We start from the raw sequence: 16,540 nt of genomic DNA, 5'->3' as shown, positions 1-16,540 counted from the left end.
AGAAACCTTGCAACTGCGCGCACCCGTATTCCGGGCCGGGGAGGGCGCTTATATACTAAAAGTGGAAATCCTCCTTCTTTATCAGGATAGATTGTAAACAGCCTGGACCAAATATCGTCGGCGTGGCGTCTAACTCTAAACTTACACACTGACCACGATTTTGGGTGACTCACGCCGTAGCATTCTGCGGTCTGTATTTATCCAGACGGCCTGTATAGGGTCCCGCACCTTGACGTATCCGTAGTACTGCATGTAAGCACTTTGGTCGTGATCTACTTTATAAAAATTTATCAACTCGCAGTCTTGTCTGAACCGCAACGTTCAGACCATTCTGTGTATGATTAATGTCGGCCACCAATGCTGAAAGAGGCGGGCAACGCGAGGTGAGCATTTAAGTATTCATTTAACTGGCTATTGATAGAGCTACAAAGGTTAAACTTGAGACTTCGCCACCAGAGCCAAAGATAGGTAATAAGCGACAGAGAGAAGATGATGGCTCTGCAGAAGGCGGACCAAAGCTACGACAAGCTGTTATACCAACGGGTCAGAATGACGCGCTGCTAATTAGCGACTTGCAATGGGTACGTTTTTCAACTGAAGTCCTTATGTCGGTGGCGCTGATAGTTTTGATTTAGTGGACTACAGATGAGGACCTCCGTCAGGTGGCGCAGAGCGTCGGAGTAAACCTTGAACATAAGAGCGTCACCTTTTCGGAACATAAAATTAATGGGAAGAGTAAAGGGTACGTATAGATTCATCGGGGAGTGTATTGAATGATCAGCTCTATTCTAGACAGGCGTATGTAGAGTGCGGGTCATACGAAAACGCGGTCATTCTTAGGAATTGGTTTTCTACCAAGTAGGAGGTGCCATTTCTTCGATGAATGAAGAGTGTGGCTGATAGCCGTTACAGTGAATTCCAGAATCGCTGGGTCACGACCGAGTTCGCATCGAGTAGTCATGGTAATCCGTACCGTACATTACCCAAGGGTAGATCTTTTTACTCCGTTTCAATTCATTCAGTGGTACTAAAGCCACACGTTTTCAGAACCAGTTGCGCGTGTGGCTCAGAATAGCAACATTGGGAGGGGTGGTGGGCCCAATTTCCGTGGAAGGGGAAGAGGCATGATGCCCAACACGGGGATGGGCATGAACATGGGGATGCCAAACATGGGGATGGGCATGCCCAATGTGGGTATGGGCGGGGGATACATGATGGGAGGCGGGACGGGAGGTGGCTTTCAAGGACAAGGGGGCATGATGAACCGAGGGGGTATGATGAATGACCGCAGTATGGGTACGGATTTCTAGTTCTGCTCTTGTTGCTGTATTGGTCCGTGCTGTGCTTACTCCGTGTCCTTGTGTTTCCGTTCGTTATGTTAGGTATGAGAATGATGAACCCCGTTCAACATGGAGGCATGCCTCAGGGTCAAGGACATGTCAATCCTGTTTTCATGCAAGGCGGTGGCGGAATACCGGATGGGCCACGGAAAAGGCCACGATTGGATGAATGAGAGTAGGGACTACCTTTTTTAAAAATTGCTCTGATTGTTTGCTGTCTTGCACTTGCTTCCTCGCTCACTGCTATCTAGTACTAGTCGTATTGTCGGCTCTCACGTTATAAATAATAATGGAAGGATTTCTACTCACTTGAATAATCCAGGCTCTTTAAATTTGTGGACTAATTCGGTATCTTCAGTAAATTTATCAGCACGCTGGGACAAGTAATGCACCACTATGGCTCCGGGTCCATGGCCCGAACTTGCCGGAGTGTTTGTACACTGCTCCTTGTCTTGGCACCACCACCTTTCCTTCAGAGGGGGCTATATTATATATACTCCCCTATCTCATCGAAAAGAAATTCAAACACCCAAGTAAGCGATCCCCCCATTCCAAGTCTTGTATATCTAAAATGTTCAACAAATCTGTCGAACCACTTTCGCGGAAATTCGAACAGGATAACAGGAAACGACCACCGCGTCGACAGGAGCTATGCCCAGAGCCAATCTCATTCTGGAGGACCTAACCGATGATGACAGCGAAGTCGACTTGGGCTCAATAAGGACGGCATCAGCATTCGACACCGGCCGTTCTCAATCTTCTTTATCTCTTTCCTTTGACCTACCACCTTCATCTCCTGCGTTATCCTTAAAATCTGCCTTTGGCTCGCCCTCGTCTCCTGAATTGATTAAAGTTTTACGGCCCAATACCCTTTCGCGTTCCCAAACACTACCGCACGCTCCTCAAACAGAGGTCAAATCGAGGCGAAGAATATCTGGTATAGAAGAACTTGAGATAGACGATGATGTATTAGCGAAGATCAGACGGTGGGTTTTGGGTATAGCCATAGGTGTGTGTTGCCAGAGTATACAAAGGCCTCTTGGCTGATAGTCCTTAGTCGACTTCGATATCGACTCGGGTCCTGTGGTCAACGGCATATTTCCACCCTTATTTCTTTTGCCAGAGGAGTCAGAAAATATGTCAGTATGGCTCCATTCCGCTTTATCATAGTCTCAACAGTATCCAGCGCATTTTTAGCGTTCCCCGACTCATTGCAATTTGATCAAGGCTCGCAAAACCATTCTTTCCGTATTCGCGAGCATAAGTTTTCTGTATCAAGCGAAAAACGACCGGCTCCTATTGATGGATATATATACGGTTTTTCTCACTTTAGTCAAAGGCGAGATCCTGCGTCGAAGCGAGGCTATGTGCAAGTGCGTTTTCCGTCTCAATTCACGTATCTGTACCCATATTGCTTCAGCGTTCCCTGGTATTCCTTACTCATCACCCCTATCCGGCACTTTTCTCGTCGCTGTCCTCGATATTCGGTCCGTTGTTCTCAGTGCATGGGCTACCGATGCTGGAGACTGCATGTCATAATATCGCCACATGGTACCTCTTACCGTTTTCTTTCAGAATAAATACTAATGTAATCCTCGAAGAAAAGGTCGGACCCTACGCCCGGAGCAACTGTCGAACTGGGATTCCTAGGTTCGGTGCTCCATGTGGAGCTACCACACTATATCGACGAGCAACAACTTACAGAATGTGATCCCAAGTTTCATGTAAACACCGTCTTTTTGTTGGTGGGGTACCGCTAACGTTTCTCTGCTAGATCCTAGCATTGTCATCCCCGTTCTTGCCCCCACCTGTGCTTCTCTTTGAAGCATCTCTCTCACATCTTTGGTCAATATGGGAATGTCTGGTTCTTTATGAACCCATATTCATATTCGGCTCGTCTCCATCTCAGACAAGCCAGGCAATATGGTGGCTCCGGGACCTCTTACGCCCTATCCCTACTGCTGGAGACATCCGGCCGTACTTCACTATCCACGATAGAGATTATAGTGCATTGGTCAACAAACTTCCGCCAAAGTCTGGTCTGCTTCTTGGAGTGACGAACCCTTTCTTTGAACGGTCATGTCTGCATTGGCCGCACGTTTTAAGCCTTGGACGGAGAATTCCGTATGTGCATGCCCTCCAAGGCAAGCCAATCGGCGCTGATTTATTTGTAGGCCCAACACAGCGACGAAAAACACCACATCGACTGTTGCTCCCGGACCTTTACCAGGCTGGAAGACCAAATCGCATAAACGGTATATATCAAAAGACCATGCCTTATTGAAACAGCTCGAGTCGGCGTGTCGTGGTACCGAACAAGAACGTACGAGTGTCGACTTCTTCGTTCACCCACACCTCTGATCATCATCACAGGAATGTCCGCTTCATGGGCTTTGCGAAGGCATTTCTATTCACGTTCAAATGAACTTCTGACACCCCTAACAAGATATCTGAATACCCTGATACCTACCCCCTCGGAAGTCGCTGGTCATCAGCGTAACTCGCGTCTGGGTCCTCTTCGACTCAAGCCATTCAACACGTCTGCTTTTTTCGCGTCATTGAAGATTCATGGCAGTACCCTACCGTTTCGCTCAACGAGCAAGCGGAGGGAGTTTTATGACAGGTAAGAGTACATTTGTGTAGTCAAGTCGTCGGTTTTGAATGCTCGTAGATGGTTGAAAACTCCGTCTTTTGGACTTTGGCTCGCTCAACAAGAGCAGATTGTTCAGGGTGTACTGAAGCAGAACCTGAATGTTACAGCGTAGACTGGGCTTTCCCCCCTTATCTAATTGGATTTCCTGTAATCATATACCCTGTACATTTGGAAGAAGAAAGAAATGTTTCATTCAACATGAATAGTTCTTGTATTGGACATACAGACTAACGGACTACATATTTCGACGTAAAGAACTATCGATTCTGGATTCAGGGGAAGGCTTGCAGCCTTCGGCGACCGAGCCATCGCCCGTAGGTTGCTCTCTTGGTGTTACCACTAGACCCATCACCCGATCCAGTGCCAGTCGAGCCTGAACCAGCGCCAGACCCATCGCTTGAACTACCGTCAGATCCGTCACCAGAACCATCGTCAGCTCCATCACTTGAACCACCGTCGGACCCGTCACTTGAACCATCGTCGGCTGAACTGGTCGAGCTTCCAGGATCCATCCCCGTTGAACCTGATCCCCCACCGGGTCCGGATCCACCACTCATATCCACTATGAAGCAGGTCGTGAGCAGCCAACCGAGCTAAAGAGGTGGTTATTATCTCACTTTGCTTCTGACCTCCTCCTCCACCGCAACAGCAGCAGCATCCGTGTCCATGTCCATGTTTGCCACCGAAACCACCGCCAGATCCAGAACCTCCAGTGACAGCAGAGGCTGCCCCACCGGCACCGTCTGAGCCCGGATCCGAATCGCCACCCATACCGTCCGTGGACATTGGTGTAGAGGCCGATGACGAACCGGAAGCGGACGCATCGCCTGTATCCGAGCTAGAGTCCTGACGGCGGGAGATACCGTTAACAGCGCGACGAATTTCGTCGAGAGAGCGGCTGTCGATGGTGCGAAGGGCTTTCACGAGCTCAGCACGCCGTTTCTTTTCAGACGTGGAGACGGCACGCCTCTGTGGGAGACGCATTCCCGCAACCTGACGGGCGTCCAAGTTGTGATCAGCACCACGACGGCCGACAGAGCGTGATTGGGCGCTGTGTACAGAAGAGTTAAGTCAGTGAGAATAAGAGCAGGTAAGAAATAAGTCATACCCGTTCGTGTTGGCGCCTAGAGCCGTGGTGGCGCTGAGAGCCAATGTGGCCACGAGGAAGATGGAGGACTTGTTGAACATGACGAGATAGAAGTGGAAGAAAAAAAAAAGTTTTGTGGTATGCTTGGCTCTAGACTACCTGCGTCTAGAGAAGAGTTGGATGGGTGAGCACAGCTGGGGTATGAAGCTCAGGCATCCATGTCTTTTATACATTTTCGGTGGGAATGTAACTGAGACGAAGGCAAGAAGACTCAATGCCCAAAGTCAAGCAGTGTCTGCAGCCATCACCAAGATACTTACACAGGAATCCAAAGATATAGCATCTCCAGGCTTAGCGACCAGGTGAAGAGTAGAAACAAAGATAGACCTTTCATCAGTTCGGTGACAGCCAGACTAACTTTAGCAAGATTAGCAAGACTGAGGAGCAATGGGCATCAGCACCGCAGTCGTAACCATGAACCAGTTAGCAGGCATATCATTTTGTTTCAGCGTAGTTATCAGAAATCATGAATATGATGGGGGAAAGCGGCAAAGTTTGTCGGGGTTTGTTTGTTGGCTTCTTCAGTTGGGGCCGAACCAGCGGAGTCTCAACTGTTACTTGCCGGCACAACGGCGTTGGAGACCCAAGAAACACGTAATTATTCGCACTCCAGAAATATGCTCGGATTTTTATTGAATTACAAGGTAATGCCCTCAAACGTACCACAGTATACGAATTTTGGATTAAAGTGAACAATACAATGCTATATCGCGTTCTTTTGTTGCGTTACCTTGTGAGAACGCGATGGATTTATGGCCGACGGCGTGACAATGTGTGTCGCGTTCCATTGCTACAATGTCATTTGGAATTCACTACTAAGTCGAGGCGGTGGTGGGATGTCTAGTTGTGGGAGCTCCACAGATCATTTATCAACGGTCGGTTAGATGAATTATAGTTGTGGGAGCCCCTTGATCCAGCCCGACTTACGCTGCAGTTTTTCCTAAGTCCGCAGTCCGCATCCCTATAGAATTTGGTGTAAGATCATTTGTTGTGAAAGGGAGGGCGACAATTTACACCGCATTCCTAAGTATATTTCTTGAAATCGGCATGTACCAAGTGCCGGGTTCGCACTCTTGCCGCTCACGTAGCTCTCTTCTTATGCCTGTCTATATCCTGATTGTGAGACGCCGATGTACAGATCCGTGGCGTCGACGGTAGTGACTCACAATGTTCATGGCAAATAAATGGCATTTGAAGTGCGGCGTCACGTCCCGATTCTCTACTCCCGAGATGCCCTGGCAGCTATCAACGTAAAAAATATTGACGCAAAGATGAATGCAGACAGAGATCAATTCCTTACAGACACGGCCATCAGTAGAACAACCTCAATACTGTGCAAATTGAATTCCAGGACGGGCACTTGAACCCGCTGCCAAAAGAAGTTGTCAATAGCACTAAATCATCTAAGTATATGTTAGTACATTTTCGTCTAATTATCGGCTGATTTGAAGCGTTTTGGAATTTTGAAGGCCAACCAAAGTAAGACCAAGGTCAAAACCAGAATAATAATGTACACCAAGAATCCCCCTGCGATCTGGCTTTCGAGGGAGATTGAGAACATGGAAGAAGCAAAATAAGGCGCCAGGCCCCGAATACCAGAGCCAGCCATCTGTGCAACACCGTTAGTGGAACCAAGAGCAGCCCTGCTTGTTGCGCTTTGGACGACGAGGACATGAACCGCAGCTACACGGTGATAAGTGAAGCAAAGGGCGTAGATAAAAGACTGAACCTACCAAAAGCAACGAAGACCATGAGATTACAGGTCAGTTGGATAAGTATAAGCGTGACAACTCTCCCGTCGACGCGTCCCGCCAGCCTTGCAAAGTAGCTCTCGAAAGAGAAGGCCAAAATGCCTACAAACATGAAGCCGATGGAAACTATGAACATCCTGCGAGCACCGAACACCCTCAGCAGTCTTCCCGTGAAAACAGTTTGCACGATAGCATTTGTCAATCCCCATATCGACAAGATTTGGCCAATCTGGAAAGGGCTAAAGCCGAGACCGCCAACGGGTATGGATGTCGAATACATCAGGGGAATGAGCGCGTCATACGAAGTTTCAACAAAAGAGATGAACGTGTAGTTCATCAAAACGCGTAAGAATTGAGTGCCTAGAACTTCTCGCATGCTAGGAGGCTGGCTTGGGATGGAATCAGACACTGCATCATCTGTTGCGGCAGTGGCGACAGATCCGTAGTCTGCATTTGTGCTACTCGAAATCAGGCTAGTTTCCTGTGTGGGTCGCGAACATTTAGATTTTTTACGCGCGATAGTTGAGGGATGCGTCTAGATTAACAGAGGTGAGTAAAAGCTGACATCGAGAGGGACCAGAGCAGTCACTCGCCTCTTGCAGACCAATAAGGGTTAGCAGACAAATCGCAAAGGAGAACAGTCCAGCTACAGCACAAGGAAGGAAATACGGATGGTCGCGAAATAACGCGATCCTCCCAAAGGTATTTGGCCACGTATCCGCTGGATGGACCAAGAGGCCGCCTATGACAGGACTGCATGAAATAATACCAGAATCAGTACAACCTTTGCTGTTCAAAAAAGGGCCCTTACCCTACGGTAACGCCCAATCCCCATATCAAAGGCATCAAGGCAAATGCCTCTCCAATATTAGTAGAATCCGTGAGCTAGTTGGAGATATTAACGTTATGGATCGAATGACACCATAGCACGACACACCTCCCCCATAACGGTTTTCGAAACACCTATCTCCGGTCTCACCGTGAACTTTCCACAGTCACATGTTCGAGAAGAAGACACATACCGATATTCCCATTGAAGACACCTTGAGCGCACCGGAACAACACCAATGACCAGAAGCTACTCGAAGCCCCGAAGCCGAGCATCGCAAATGTCAACCCAAGAGGACCCAAGAGCAAGACGGGCTTCCGACCGACCCTATCCGACAAACGGCCCCAGTGGAACACGCTCAAACATTCGGCCAGAAAGAACGCGGATTCCTACATCACGCCAGCGCGTCAGGCGAATCCATTAAGTAAAGTGTCAGGGGGAAAACTCACGATAAGCCCTGCGTAGTACCCCGTCTTGGTCTCATCCCCCCCAGTAATCCCCGTCCTACGGATGAACTCAGGAGCAAAAGGGAATATCACCGTCGCCGTTATAGGTTCCGCAAGCTGGATGAGGAACACGATAAGTAGCTGCCATCGGGGAAGCGGGGTTCGCTTGGTTTCGGTGCTTTGGACGCTCTCACCAGCTTCGGTAGCAGTCATAGATGGTGGTAAGAGGACAAGAAAGCTGCCAGTGCCAGTGAAGATTATGTAGTCATATCGATAGCAGCTGACTCATTTTCAGGGATTGGGGAGCTTGGAAATTTACCCCGTCGGCATCTCCACATGGTTTATCGCTGAATGAAATTCCTTAGAATAAAATGCCTACGTCCGAGCGAGCGGTACCTAGATAAAAATTTAATTTACTTTTGCCAAGAAGAAGGCACGGTTGGACAAGATATCGAGGTACTTGGGAGACTAGGGAGATACGAAAAGCGACTTTTACATCGTCTCACGATGATGATCAGGTTTTTGATCGGGGCTCCTGCCGTTTACGAACTTTCCCCTCGGCGAATCTGAGTCAGAGCATTAACACATAGTCGGGTGCCGTATAGATGGACCCGTACCCCTACCGTCAGCGGTTTGGAAATCGTTTCTCACGACCGTATTTGTACAGGTATTGTATGGGTAGGTGAAATTTGCATGGATACTTATTATTTTTGGTATGTAATGAGTCAAATGAATGAAATGTCTCTTCAACCATAAGGCTTACCTGCCCTAGGTCACCATCCTCTGTCTTTCCCCTGTCTACTAGCCTGTACGTATAGGCGTCATGAAGTTTGCAGCAAAATGACTCTCCTCGACTGAGTTCTCTCTAAATACCTCGGCTGCCGCACGACCTCTCTACAAGCTCGAGCAGTGCAGACATGCAAACTTACAATCATCCTCATATACTTGTAATAATCCAATGTTTTATTGAAATCTTTACTTGTGTATCTCAATGCCTATATGCAATGACATGAACTGTACACACGAACAAGTGATAATAAGAGCAAGCTCTCCATATCTATATACCTTCTAGGTAACAATCAAGAGTGATGATAACGATAGCGATGATGACAGGGAAGTACAATCGGCCTAAGCGATTATAAACAATGTGGGGGTATAATGAGCACAAAAATGCGACAAATCGAGTAAATCAGAATGTGTAAGCGTCGTAGTCCATATGACGACGATGAGTGCGACGGAAACGAGAGGAGTGATCAATAACATCGTCACGGCGTGATTCTCGTTTGCACGAGTCTGAAGAAGAGGATGAGGAAGAGGCAGCTGCATGAGTGTGATGGGTATGACTACTACCACTGCTGGTGCTTGACGAAGATGAGGATGTAACAGGAGCTGCAGATGCGACTGATGTCGACGCGGGTACTAGGGACGATGATGCCGATTCTGTGGACGACACTTCCGCGGAGGCTGATGACACTTCCGTAGACGAGGGCGATGACGACGATGTTGTCTGGATGACAACCGCAACGTTATTTGCACTGGTAAAGGTCGAGGAAGCAGAGGAAGCGGTGGATGATCCGCTGGCTGCAACAGTGCTTCCACCTTCTGTGGTTGTAGCGGTTGCAGTGGGAGATGAACCAGTGTATACATAGACAGGTTCCAGGAATCCGGGTACGTCATCATCCTCGTAGATAGTTGCCGCGATGCCTGCTTGTTGTACTGGGTTGTTGCCAGGAAGCTTGGTCAACAAACCGGTTGCTGTAAAAGAGTAAGCAAACGCATTACTCCCATAGAAAAAAAACATATACATACTCTGCTCGTCAACGATGTTTGTAATGTAACATTGCGTACCCGTCTGATAAGTGAAGACGCCATTATCGCCACAGCACGTCGGGTCACCGTACTCATCTGAATGTGCCCTATCATGAACGTAGTGTCCAGTTCAATATTAAGTGCACGTACTGCAATTACAATTGTCAACAGCCTTCTGCAATGCACCGGAATCCCAACCGTTGATGAAGTCGGCGTGATACCCATATCCCGTAGGATCACCGTAAGAGAAACTGATGGTTGATATGTTAGCTGTAAGGACTAGCCACAGTTGGAAAAAAAAAAAAAACGTACACAAATGGCTGTGTCGTGTTCTTCGCTTGGTCACGGTAGTCGTCAAAGTCGGTAGAGGCCCAGTATACCTCCATGAAAATGCGAGGGAGTCGAACGGGGTAATTAGGGTCCTCGCAAGTTCCTGAATCGGGACCACCGCTAAGGAAAGCGACGTGCGACTTGTGGTCCGAGGAGTCAGTGTTCACGCCGTCCCAGCAACTGGGGAAGTTCTGGTATACTTTAGGAACGAGGTTCTTGCGCCATAGGAGAAAGGATTCTCACGATCTGAGCCCGAATTCCACTAACACATTCCTGGGGAGGAATGGTACTGAACTTAGTAGCGGTGCCACTAAAATCGAGACACAAAAAGGTGACCGCCTGTTGAGCGTAGCTGCTGGCGTTGTACGTGCGCAGAGTCGGTGTCCCAGAGATCATTCGGAACTGTCATTAGTACGAAATGAGGAATTTATCGGAAATTCTAGGGAGACAACTACTGACGTCATCGGGGAAGGCAGTAACATTCTCAGCAGCGGCATCGTCGTCGAACAAATAGTCTGCAGAAGATAGGGATGAAACATTGCAAGGTGCGAACCGCGCAAGTTACGTACAACTGCGGAGACGATTAGCATGCACACAGAAGCACAGCAAAATAACGCACATAACGTTGCCAGCAGTAAGGGAGCTGAAGGAACCGTTGGCCCATCTGAAATTCCGACGTTAGCTAATGCTGCGGCACGGAAAACATCATCCGTACTCGAAATACAAGTTCTAGATTGAAGCCGTATTAGCCAGGCCGAGAATATCCAAAAACGGAATACGAACAGGATACCAATAATTGGACTTGTCTTCTGCGATGGGGGTGGTGGTACATTCACTCGAGCGCAAAGAAGCGGTATCCGTAGTCTGCCTAAAGTTGCTTCCGCCGAGCACTACGAAAATAGTCAGAAAAATCTGATACAAGCATGTCCGAACAATCATTAATTGATAAGGGCTGCTCCGTGGCAGAAAAAACATCGGCCTCTTGCGCAATTAGCAGATCATATTTCCCGCCTGAGAATGAACAGCTCTCGAGTACAAGGACAGGCGAATGATATCGAAACAAAGACAATCCGTCGAGGAGTAAAACGCCCGCCTAATCCAAAGACAGCACTGTAACTCCAACGCACAGAATTGTCGAGAAATATCATTCTATTTCGAGAGGGAATCCTGTCCTTGGAATGATAACGGCACATGAACTGAGCTTACCGTAATGAGCATGAGAAGACACTTCGCCAGGAGAGAGAATGGGGTCTATGCGCTGCGGATCCGGTGTCAACGTTCCTAAAAGCAAGTAGTCAGTATCCAAAAGCAACAAGAATTGGGGATAGCAACTCACCGACACTCATAAGCCAGTAGGCATTGACGGTCGACGATAAAGTCGCGAGAAAGAAAAGAGACTTCATAACTGCCCTAGGGAACGTGAATGAAAAACGAATGGACGGCCCTACACAGATGCGAGGGTCTGTTTTTATAAGAGAAGGGGGGGAGAAGGAGGAGGAGCAGATGGAAGAAAGAGACAGAGAAGCGAGTCCATTTCAAGCGGTCGGTTGTATGTCGGTGTTTGTGTAGCACGAAAGCAAGGAAGCCGGTTTCCAGGGTCATTTTCTATTGTCGCTGTGTCCCCGACAGACAGCCATCATGGATCAGGAATCGATTTTCGATTGTTACAACCCTGGTGCCTTGTTAGTGATCCATGCTGTATAGTGCCGTACCAGGCCATACCGTGGCAAGGTAAATGTTGGGTAAGGCTCATCATGGCCTTTTAATCTTCGCCGCGTCTACGTCTTCTCCATGAGTCACATCCAATTCAATCTCTCGATAGGTGTATAGCCGTGCGGAAGACGTTCGACATGCCGATAGCGTTAATTACTGCGGCAATTGCGCTTGGTAGAAGGTAGAATTAACATATGAAATTAAGAATTCCATTTTCATGAAACTATCGTTGTTCTAGCATGAAGATTCAAGGAAAATAGAATAATGCTTAGTACGGATTATCACAGTGATGATTCGGATCCCACGTACGACATCAACAACGCCACCTGAGAGCTCCTTCTCTTCACAGCCGCGGTATATTAAACAAGGGATGGAAAAGCGAGGTATAGCCGCCCTGTGTTAGCAAGATGCTAGCAATGTTGATGCTTACAGTGGCTCGAACGATGTCGAACGATGACGTTTCAGGCATCTCCGCGCGGTACGGACCCTCGAAAGGTAGTAGTCAAGCGGCAAATGACCATGATGTGCAAGCCATGACACCACGACCATGCGACGAGGAAGTCGTGTGTCGGCAAGCAAGGCGTCTTCTAAAGCCTAGGGATTGTAGCCAGAAGGCATCCACAGAACTGACTGAAGACTCAACCTCGGTATCTGAAGTATCTCCATGGAACCCCGGTGACAGGGCGCTGAATAGGTTTCGCCTACCTGTATATAATAAACAACTGTGCGACCATACAAGTCACGCTGTCAGCACCCAGGCCTGGAGATTCTGCTTCAAGCAGTGGATCCTAGTAGGAAAGAGGCGCCATGACCCCACTCTTCATACATTGTTAAGAAGTACCATTTTCCACCAAAAGGGACGTAATCCAAGTCTGGGTTTACACAGAACTCCCAGAGTAGAGGACCTGATTCCGTTGCCAACGAGCTGCCGAAGATCACGCCACGGGTCGGTCCCCTAGTTCTTCTAGTCATCAAGGAGAAAAAAGATCAATATGGTGTTGCATGATTTCCCAGGGCAACTCCAGCGGCGGTTCCGAAATTCCCACAGTTTGAGTGATGAGGTGATTCTGCCATGGGCGCCCCGGACAAATGATGAGAATGCCCATTTAGGCCGAACTAGCAGTGAGGCACATAAATGACTTGCAGTTGAAAATGTAAATGAGCAATATCGTGGTTGAAGCAATGTAAAAACAAGAGGTTGACTCGACACTACTGTGCTGCTTTCGCTGCTGATTTCATCGGCGCTCCGCCGCCCCTTTACAGGGCTAGGCTACAGTGAGCGCAGTCACTGTAATTTGAAAGTTAAGGGGTGACCCAGATATATTTCAGCTGAAGTGAGGATAAACAGAGATAAGGATACTCATCAGCCAGCAAGGCACAATCGTGTATCCACGTAAATTAAAGTAAGGAAAATTGCGGCTTCCTCAAGGCTTCCTTGCGAGGTGCAGTAAAAATGAAGCTTGTTAATGTAAGGAGCGATGAATGACATCACTATCAGCCAATGGCAATATTCCTTTTCTACAATCAAACTGTTTGACGTTATAGCCACGCGATTCCAATTAGAGCCGCCCAAAATAGGTTAGTAAGTGTCGCGACAAAAGGAAAGGAAATTGACGAAAATTGGCAGAGGCTGGATTTTATCCAAACGAAATCGACTAAATTTCCTTCTTGGTGTGAGAATCTTTTGGGCCAAATTTTGGGTTTCATAATGCGGCCTCCCAACCTGTTTTGGGTTGCTATCCAATTATGTGATCCTCGTCTATAATTAACTCCTTATCCCTTATCTCTCCCTCCATGAACGTCCAGTTTATCAACAATTTATCTCCTTCTACAGCACCTGGAGAACTTACCCACTCCCACGAGGGAGCCTCTCACGAGCACAGTCATGGCGGAGAACATGGACACACCCATGAGCATTACAACGATGCCGGTACGTGTTTCACCTCCAATGTTTAGGCCCGTGCTGAAGATAGATAAGGAAAATACTCGGACCGAGAGATGCCTGATTATTTGTCAAGAAATTTTGAAGAGCGCGGTTTTACTGTTGGCATCGGAGGGTTCGTTGTGTTCTATTTATAGATCGTGAGGCTTCTTGTATTGACATTTGGTTCTAGTCCAGTAGGTTCAGGAAAGACGGCTCTGACGTTGGCGCTCTGTCAGAAGCTCAGGAAGGAGTTCAATTTGGGTTGGTATTAATGCTTGGTATCTACAATTGTCTGATAATCTGGAAGGCACGGTCACAAACGACATCTTTACGCGTGAAGATCAGGAATTCCTCATCAAGAACAAGGCGCTTCCAGCTTCACGAATTCTGGCCATCGAAACTGGTGGATGTCCCCATGCAGCCATTCGTGAAGACATAAGCGCGAATATGGGTGCCCTAGAAACTCTGCAAGCCAAATATGGCTGTCAGCTCCTACTCGTGGAGAGCGGTGGTGACAACCTTGCTGCCAACTACTCCAGAGAGCTCGCCGATTATATCATTTACGTCATAGACGTATCTGTAAGCGTTATTCAGTCGTGTTTAGCCCGCTTAATGACTCTACCAAAGGGAGGTGACAAGATCCCACGCAAAGGTGGTCCGGGAATATCCCAATCTGATCTCCTCGTCATCAACAAGGTCCGTACATGTTCCATTACGCCTCTTATGAATCATCTGATGCGCGCTAACAAGACGGACCTGGCACCGTATGTCGGTGCATCCCTGCAAGTCATGCAGCGCGACTCGAAGCTTATGCGAGGTGACGGGCCAACTATATTTACAAGTATCAAAGAAGGATCAGGCGTCGATGATGTCGTGAACCTCATTTTAGCCGCGTGGCGTGCTTCGGGCAGTCCTGGGAAACCTGGCGCAGTAGGAGACGCAGCTTGAAAAAGCAGGTTATGAAAGATGTATTAGTCGCAAGAAGAAATGGAAAAAAGTCGTACGAGCCTTTCTTTATTCCTCGAACCTAAATGCCGCAAGATCTGACCGCTCATGTTCTAGCTGTACGATTGAAACCGAAAGTAAATTAAGAAAGTGTAAATTTTCAACAGACTGGGAACCTGATGTATTCATGCATTCAGTTTCAATCACTCATCCGTTTTGGGCAGACAGATGCCGACCTCACTAACCAAAGACACCTTTCAATCTCGCGAAATATGTCCAAAAATAGGATGTCTAGTAAGGATGCCTTGCATGTAGCTCCCGGCTCGGGCTCTCTTGTACCTGGCCGTCGTAGATTCAACTCTTCACCAGTGTTTGGCGTCCAGCGTTTCCGAACTGTAGTCAAGGGCCTCGCAGCTGCCGCCGCGTATCAATCATACAGAAATCCTTTCAATCACCCTCAGTTTCAGTCACAATCACCCCCGATCAAACAATATACGGAGATTGTGCTGCCCACACGTTGCACAAGCGTCGCTTCCACATCGCACAGGCGTCGCTTCAGCTCTTAAGTCCTTGACTGCCGAGCCCCTCGGAGCCGTCATGACGTCGTTCGCAGTCGAGTCATATCATAGTCCGCACATCGAGCTCTTAGCTTTAAGCTTATTCTACGTTAGTCGCGCAGTACTGCGCAATCCGAGGCTATGCCTGTCTGTCTAGCATCTGAGCTGAAGCTACCGGTGGCGCTCTTCTGATGTCGTTGCCGGGATCCTTCGTTAGCCGACTATTCTTACAACGCGGTGCCCAACTTGCTTCTGGCCAACTGGCCTGTGATTTATCCAATTGTCGAGTAAATCCGCCCTATGGGTCTCGACAGCAAATGCGCCATACTCTTTAATGACCTCGTGAACGAAGAATGAACGACCTCGTGTCGCATTTATTAGTACCGTCGTACTTCTGATATACTCCACGCGCAGCCATGGATTATCCATTATAAATTCCCTGCGGGCGGGGCGCATCTGGGCTGTTTCCCGGATAACGTACTCGAACATAACACATAAGATACTTTCAGCCCATCTTCCGCCAGGGAAATACATTTCTAGAGACCATTGCGACGGGATGGCCTACTCTTGCTATTTATAGAACTCCGCTGGTTGCTGTTAACGTTGGGCCCTAGGTGCGGTGGACACGAAGCGACATTCGTCAGGAGCCGGCAGATCCAGAAACACATACGGAAGGATTTATCACTCTGGAAATATGTGGGATTCCAGGCTGCCTCGGAAAAGAAACAGACTCGATGGTCCGGCCGTTACGCGTTCAAGAGAATATATTCCATTATTTCGTGGAAACATCATCTACATCTCATCACTCATCCTTCTTGAACACTCCTGCTCATTAAATAAGCGCCATAAGTATAAGATCGGAATATACGCACTTCTCGAGAACGTTTGAGACTTACCAGATTTTCTGGCGTGACATTGCGAACATCAGACTGAAGCACCTAATTAGTATTAGTGCGATAGCCCACGGATACAACTTACGTATCTCATAAGAAATAGCGAATGCCGTCCCGGCTGCCATCGATTGCTTTTGAGTATGCAATGGGGAAGCAACAGGGCGTCATAGTTGAATGAGTTTGTGTGACATGACGCGACTTAC

General features: G+C 48.0%; 7 protein-coding genes across 7 annotated transcripts; 4 read left to right on the top strand and 3 right to left on the bottom strand.

Moving 5' to 3' along the window:
• Positions 1–128: 128 nt before the first annotated feature.
• BT62DRAFT_987766 (uncharacterized protein) lies at positions 129–1,656 on the top strand. The gene is made up of 8 exons (XM_043190079.1): positions 129–252; positions 302–383; positions 432–581; positions 636–742; positions 793–858; positions 913–989; positions 1,048–1,296; positions 1,383–1,656. The coding sequence occupies exons 2-8, from the start codon at positions 345–347 to the stop codon at positions 1,511–1,513; spliced, it is 819 nt and encodes a 272-aa protein (XP_043038322.1). The 5' UTR covers positions 129–252; positions 302–344; the 3' UTR covers positions 1,514–1,656.
• Positions 1,657–1,791: 135 nt separating this feature from the next.
• BT62DRAFT_995278 (DUF1630-domain-containing protein) lies at positions 1,792–4,266 on the top strand. Its single transcript, XM_043190518.1, has 9 exons — positions 1,792–2,349; positions 2,398–2,479; positions 2,527–2,713; positions 2,761–2,891; positions 2,947–3,064; positions 3,115–3,464; positions 3,515–3,663; positions 3,714–3,963; positions 4,012–4,266. The coding sequence occupies exons 1-9, from the start codon at positions 1,992–1,994 to the stop codon at positions 4,103–4,105; spliced, it is 1,719 nt and encodes a 572-aa protein (XP_043038321.1). The 5' UTR covers positions 1,792–1,991; the 3' UTR covers positions 4,106–4,266.
• Positions 4,207–5,634, bottom strand: BT62DRAFT_1077572 (uncharacterized protein). The gene is made up of 3 exons (XM_043179314.1): positions 5,102–5,634; positions 4,611–5,044; positions 4,207–4,555 (listed from the first exon to the last, which is right to left on the bottom strand). The coding sequence occupies exons 1-3, from the start codon at positions 5,179–5,181 to the stop codon at positions 4,266–4,268; spliced, it is 804 nt and encodes a 267-aa protein (XP_043038320.1). The 5' UTR covers positions 5,182–5,634; the 3' UTR covers positions 4,207–4,265.
• Positions 5,635–6,471: 837 nt separating this feature from the next.
• Positions 6,472–8,483, bottom strand: BT62DRAFT_228993 (MFS general substrate transporter). Its single transcript, XM_043180141.1, has 7 exons — positions 8,170–8,483; positions 7,914–8,109; positions 7,829–7,854; positions 7,703–7,776; positions 7,485–7,644; positions 6,874–7,426; positions 6,472–6,823 (listed from the first exon to the last, which is right to left on the bottom strand). Exons 1-7 carry the CDS (start codon positions 8,377–8,379, stop codon positions 6,570–6,572), a joined length of 1,473 nt encoding a protein of 490 aa, XP_043038319.1. The 5' UTR covers positions 8,380–8,483; the 3' UTR covers positions 6,472–6,569.
• Positions 8,484–9,355: 872 nt separating this feature from the next.
• Positions 9,356–12,018, bottom strand: BT62DRAFT_1077570 (uncharacterized protein; the record flags this gene model as incomplete). Its single annotated transcript, XM_043179313.1, has 11 exons — positions 11,642–12,018; positions 11,512–11,586; positions 11,089–11,195; positions 11,021–11,034; positions 10,875–10,969; positions 10,765–10,820; positions 10,549–10,707; positions 10,288–10,496; positions 10,126–10,226; positions 9,976–10,071; positions 9,356–9,921 (listed from the first exon to the last, which is right to left on the bottom strand). The coding sequence occupies exons 1-11, from the start codon at positions 11,706–11,708 to the stop codon at positions 9,356–9,358; spliced, it is 1,545 nt and encodes a 514-aa protein (XP_043038318.1). The 5' UTR covers positions 11,709–12,018.
• A 443-nt stretch (positions 12,019–12,461) lies between these two features.
• On the top strand, positions 12,462–12,995 carry BT62DRAFT_1077569 (uncharacterized protein). The gene is made up of 2 exons (XM_043179312.1): positions 12,462–12,496; positions 12,550–12,995. Exons 1-2 carry the CDS (start codon positions 12,472–12,474, stop codon positions 12,975–12,977), a joined length of 453 nt encoding a protein of 150 aa, XP_043038317.1. The 5' UTR covers positions 12,462–12,471; the 3' UTR covers positions 12,978–12,995.
• Positions 12,996–13,803: 808 nt separating this feature from the next.
• On the top strand, positions 13,804–15,108 carry BT62DRAFT_987761 (urease accessory protein UreG). Its single transcript, XM_043190078.1, has 7 exons — positions 13,804–13,948; positions 13,997–14,075; positions 14,133–14,203; positions 14,250–14,521; positions 14,570–14,638; positions 14,693–14,942; positions 15,005–15,108. The coding sequence occupies exons 1-6, from the start codon at positions 13,813–13,815 to the stop codon at positions 14,888–14,890; spliced, it is 825 nt and encodes a 274-aa protein (XP_043038316.1). The 5' UTR covers positions 13,804–13,812; the 3' UTR covers positions 14,891–14,942; positions 15,005–15,108.
• Positions 15,109–16,540: the final 1,432 nt, after the last annotated feature.

This window comes from Guyanagaster necrorhizus (genome assembly GCF_019112545.1).
Source record: "Guyanagaster necrorhizus MCA 3950 unplaced genomic scaffold BT62scaffold_17, whole genome shotgun sequence".
In the NCBI taxonomy this organism is placed as follows: Eukaryota; Fungi; Basidiomycota; class Agaricomycetes; order Agaricales; family Physalacriaceae; genus Guyanagaster; species Guyanagaster necrorhizus.
Note: the sequence above shows the minus strand (reverse complement) of the source record. Positions and strands in the feature narration are given on the sequence as shown.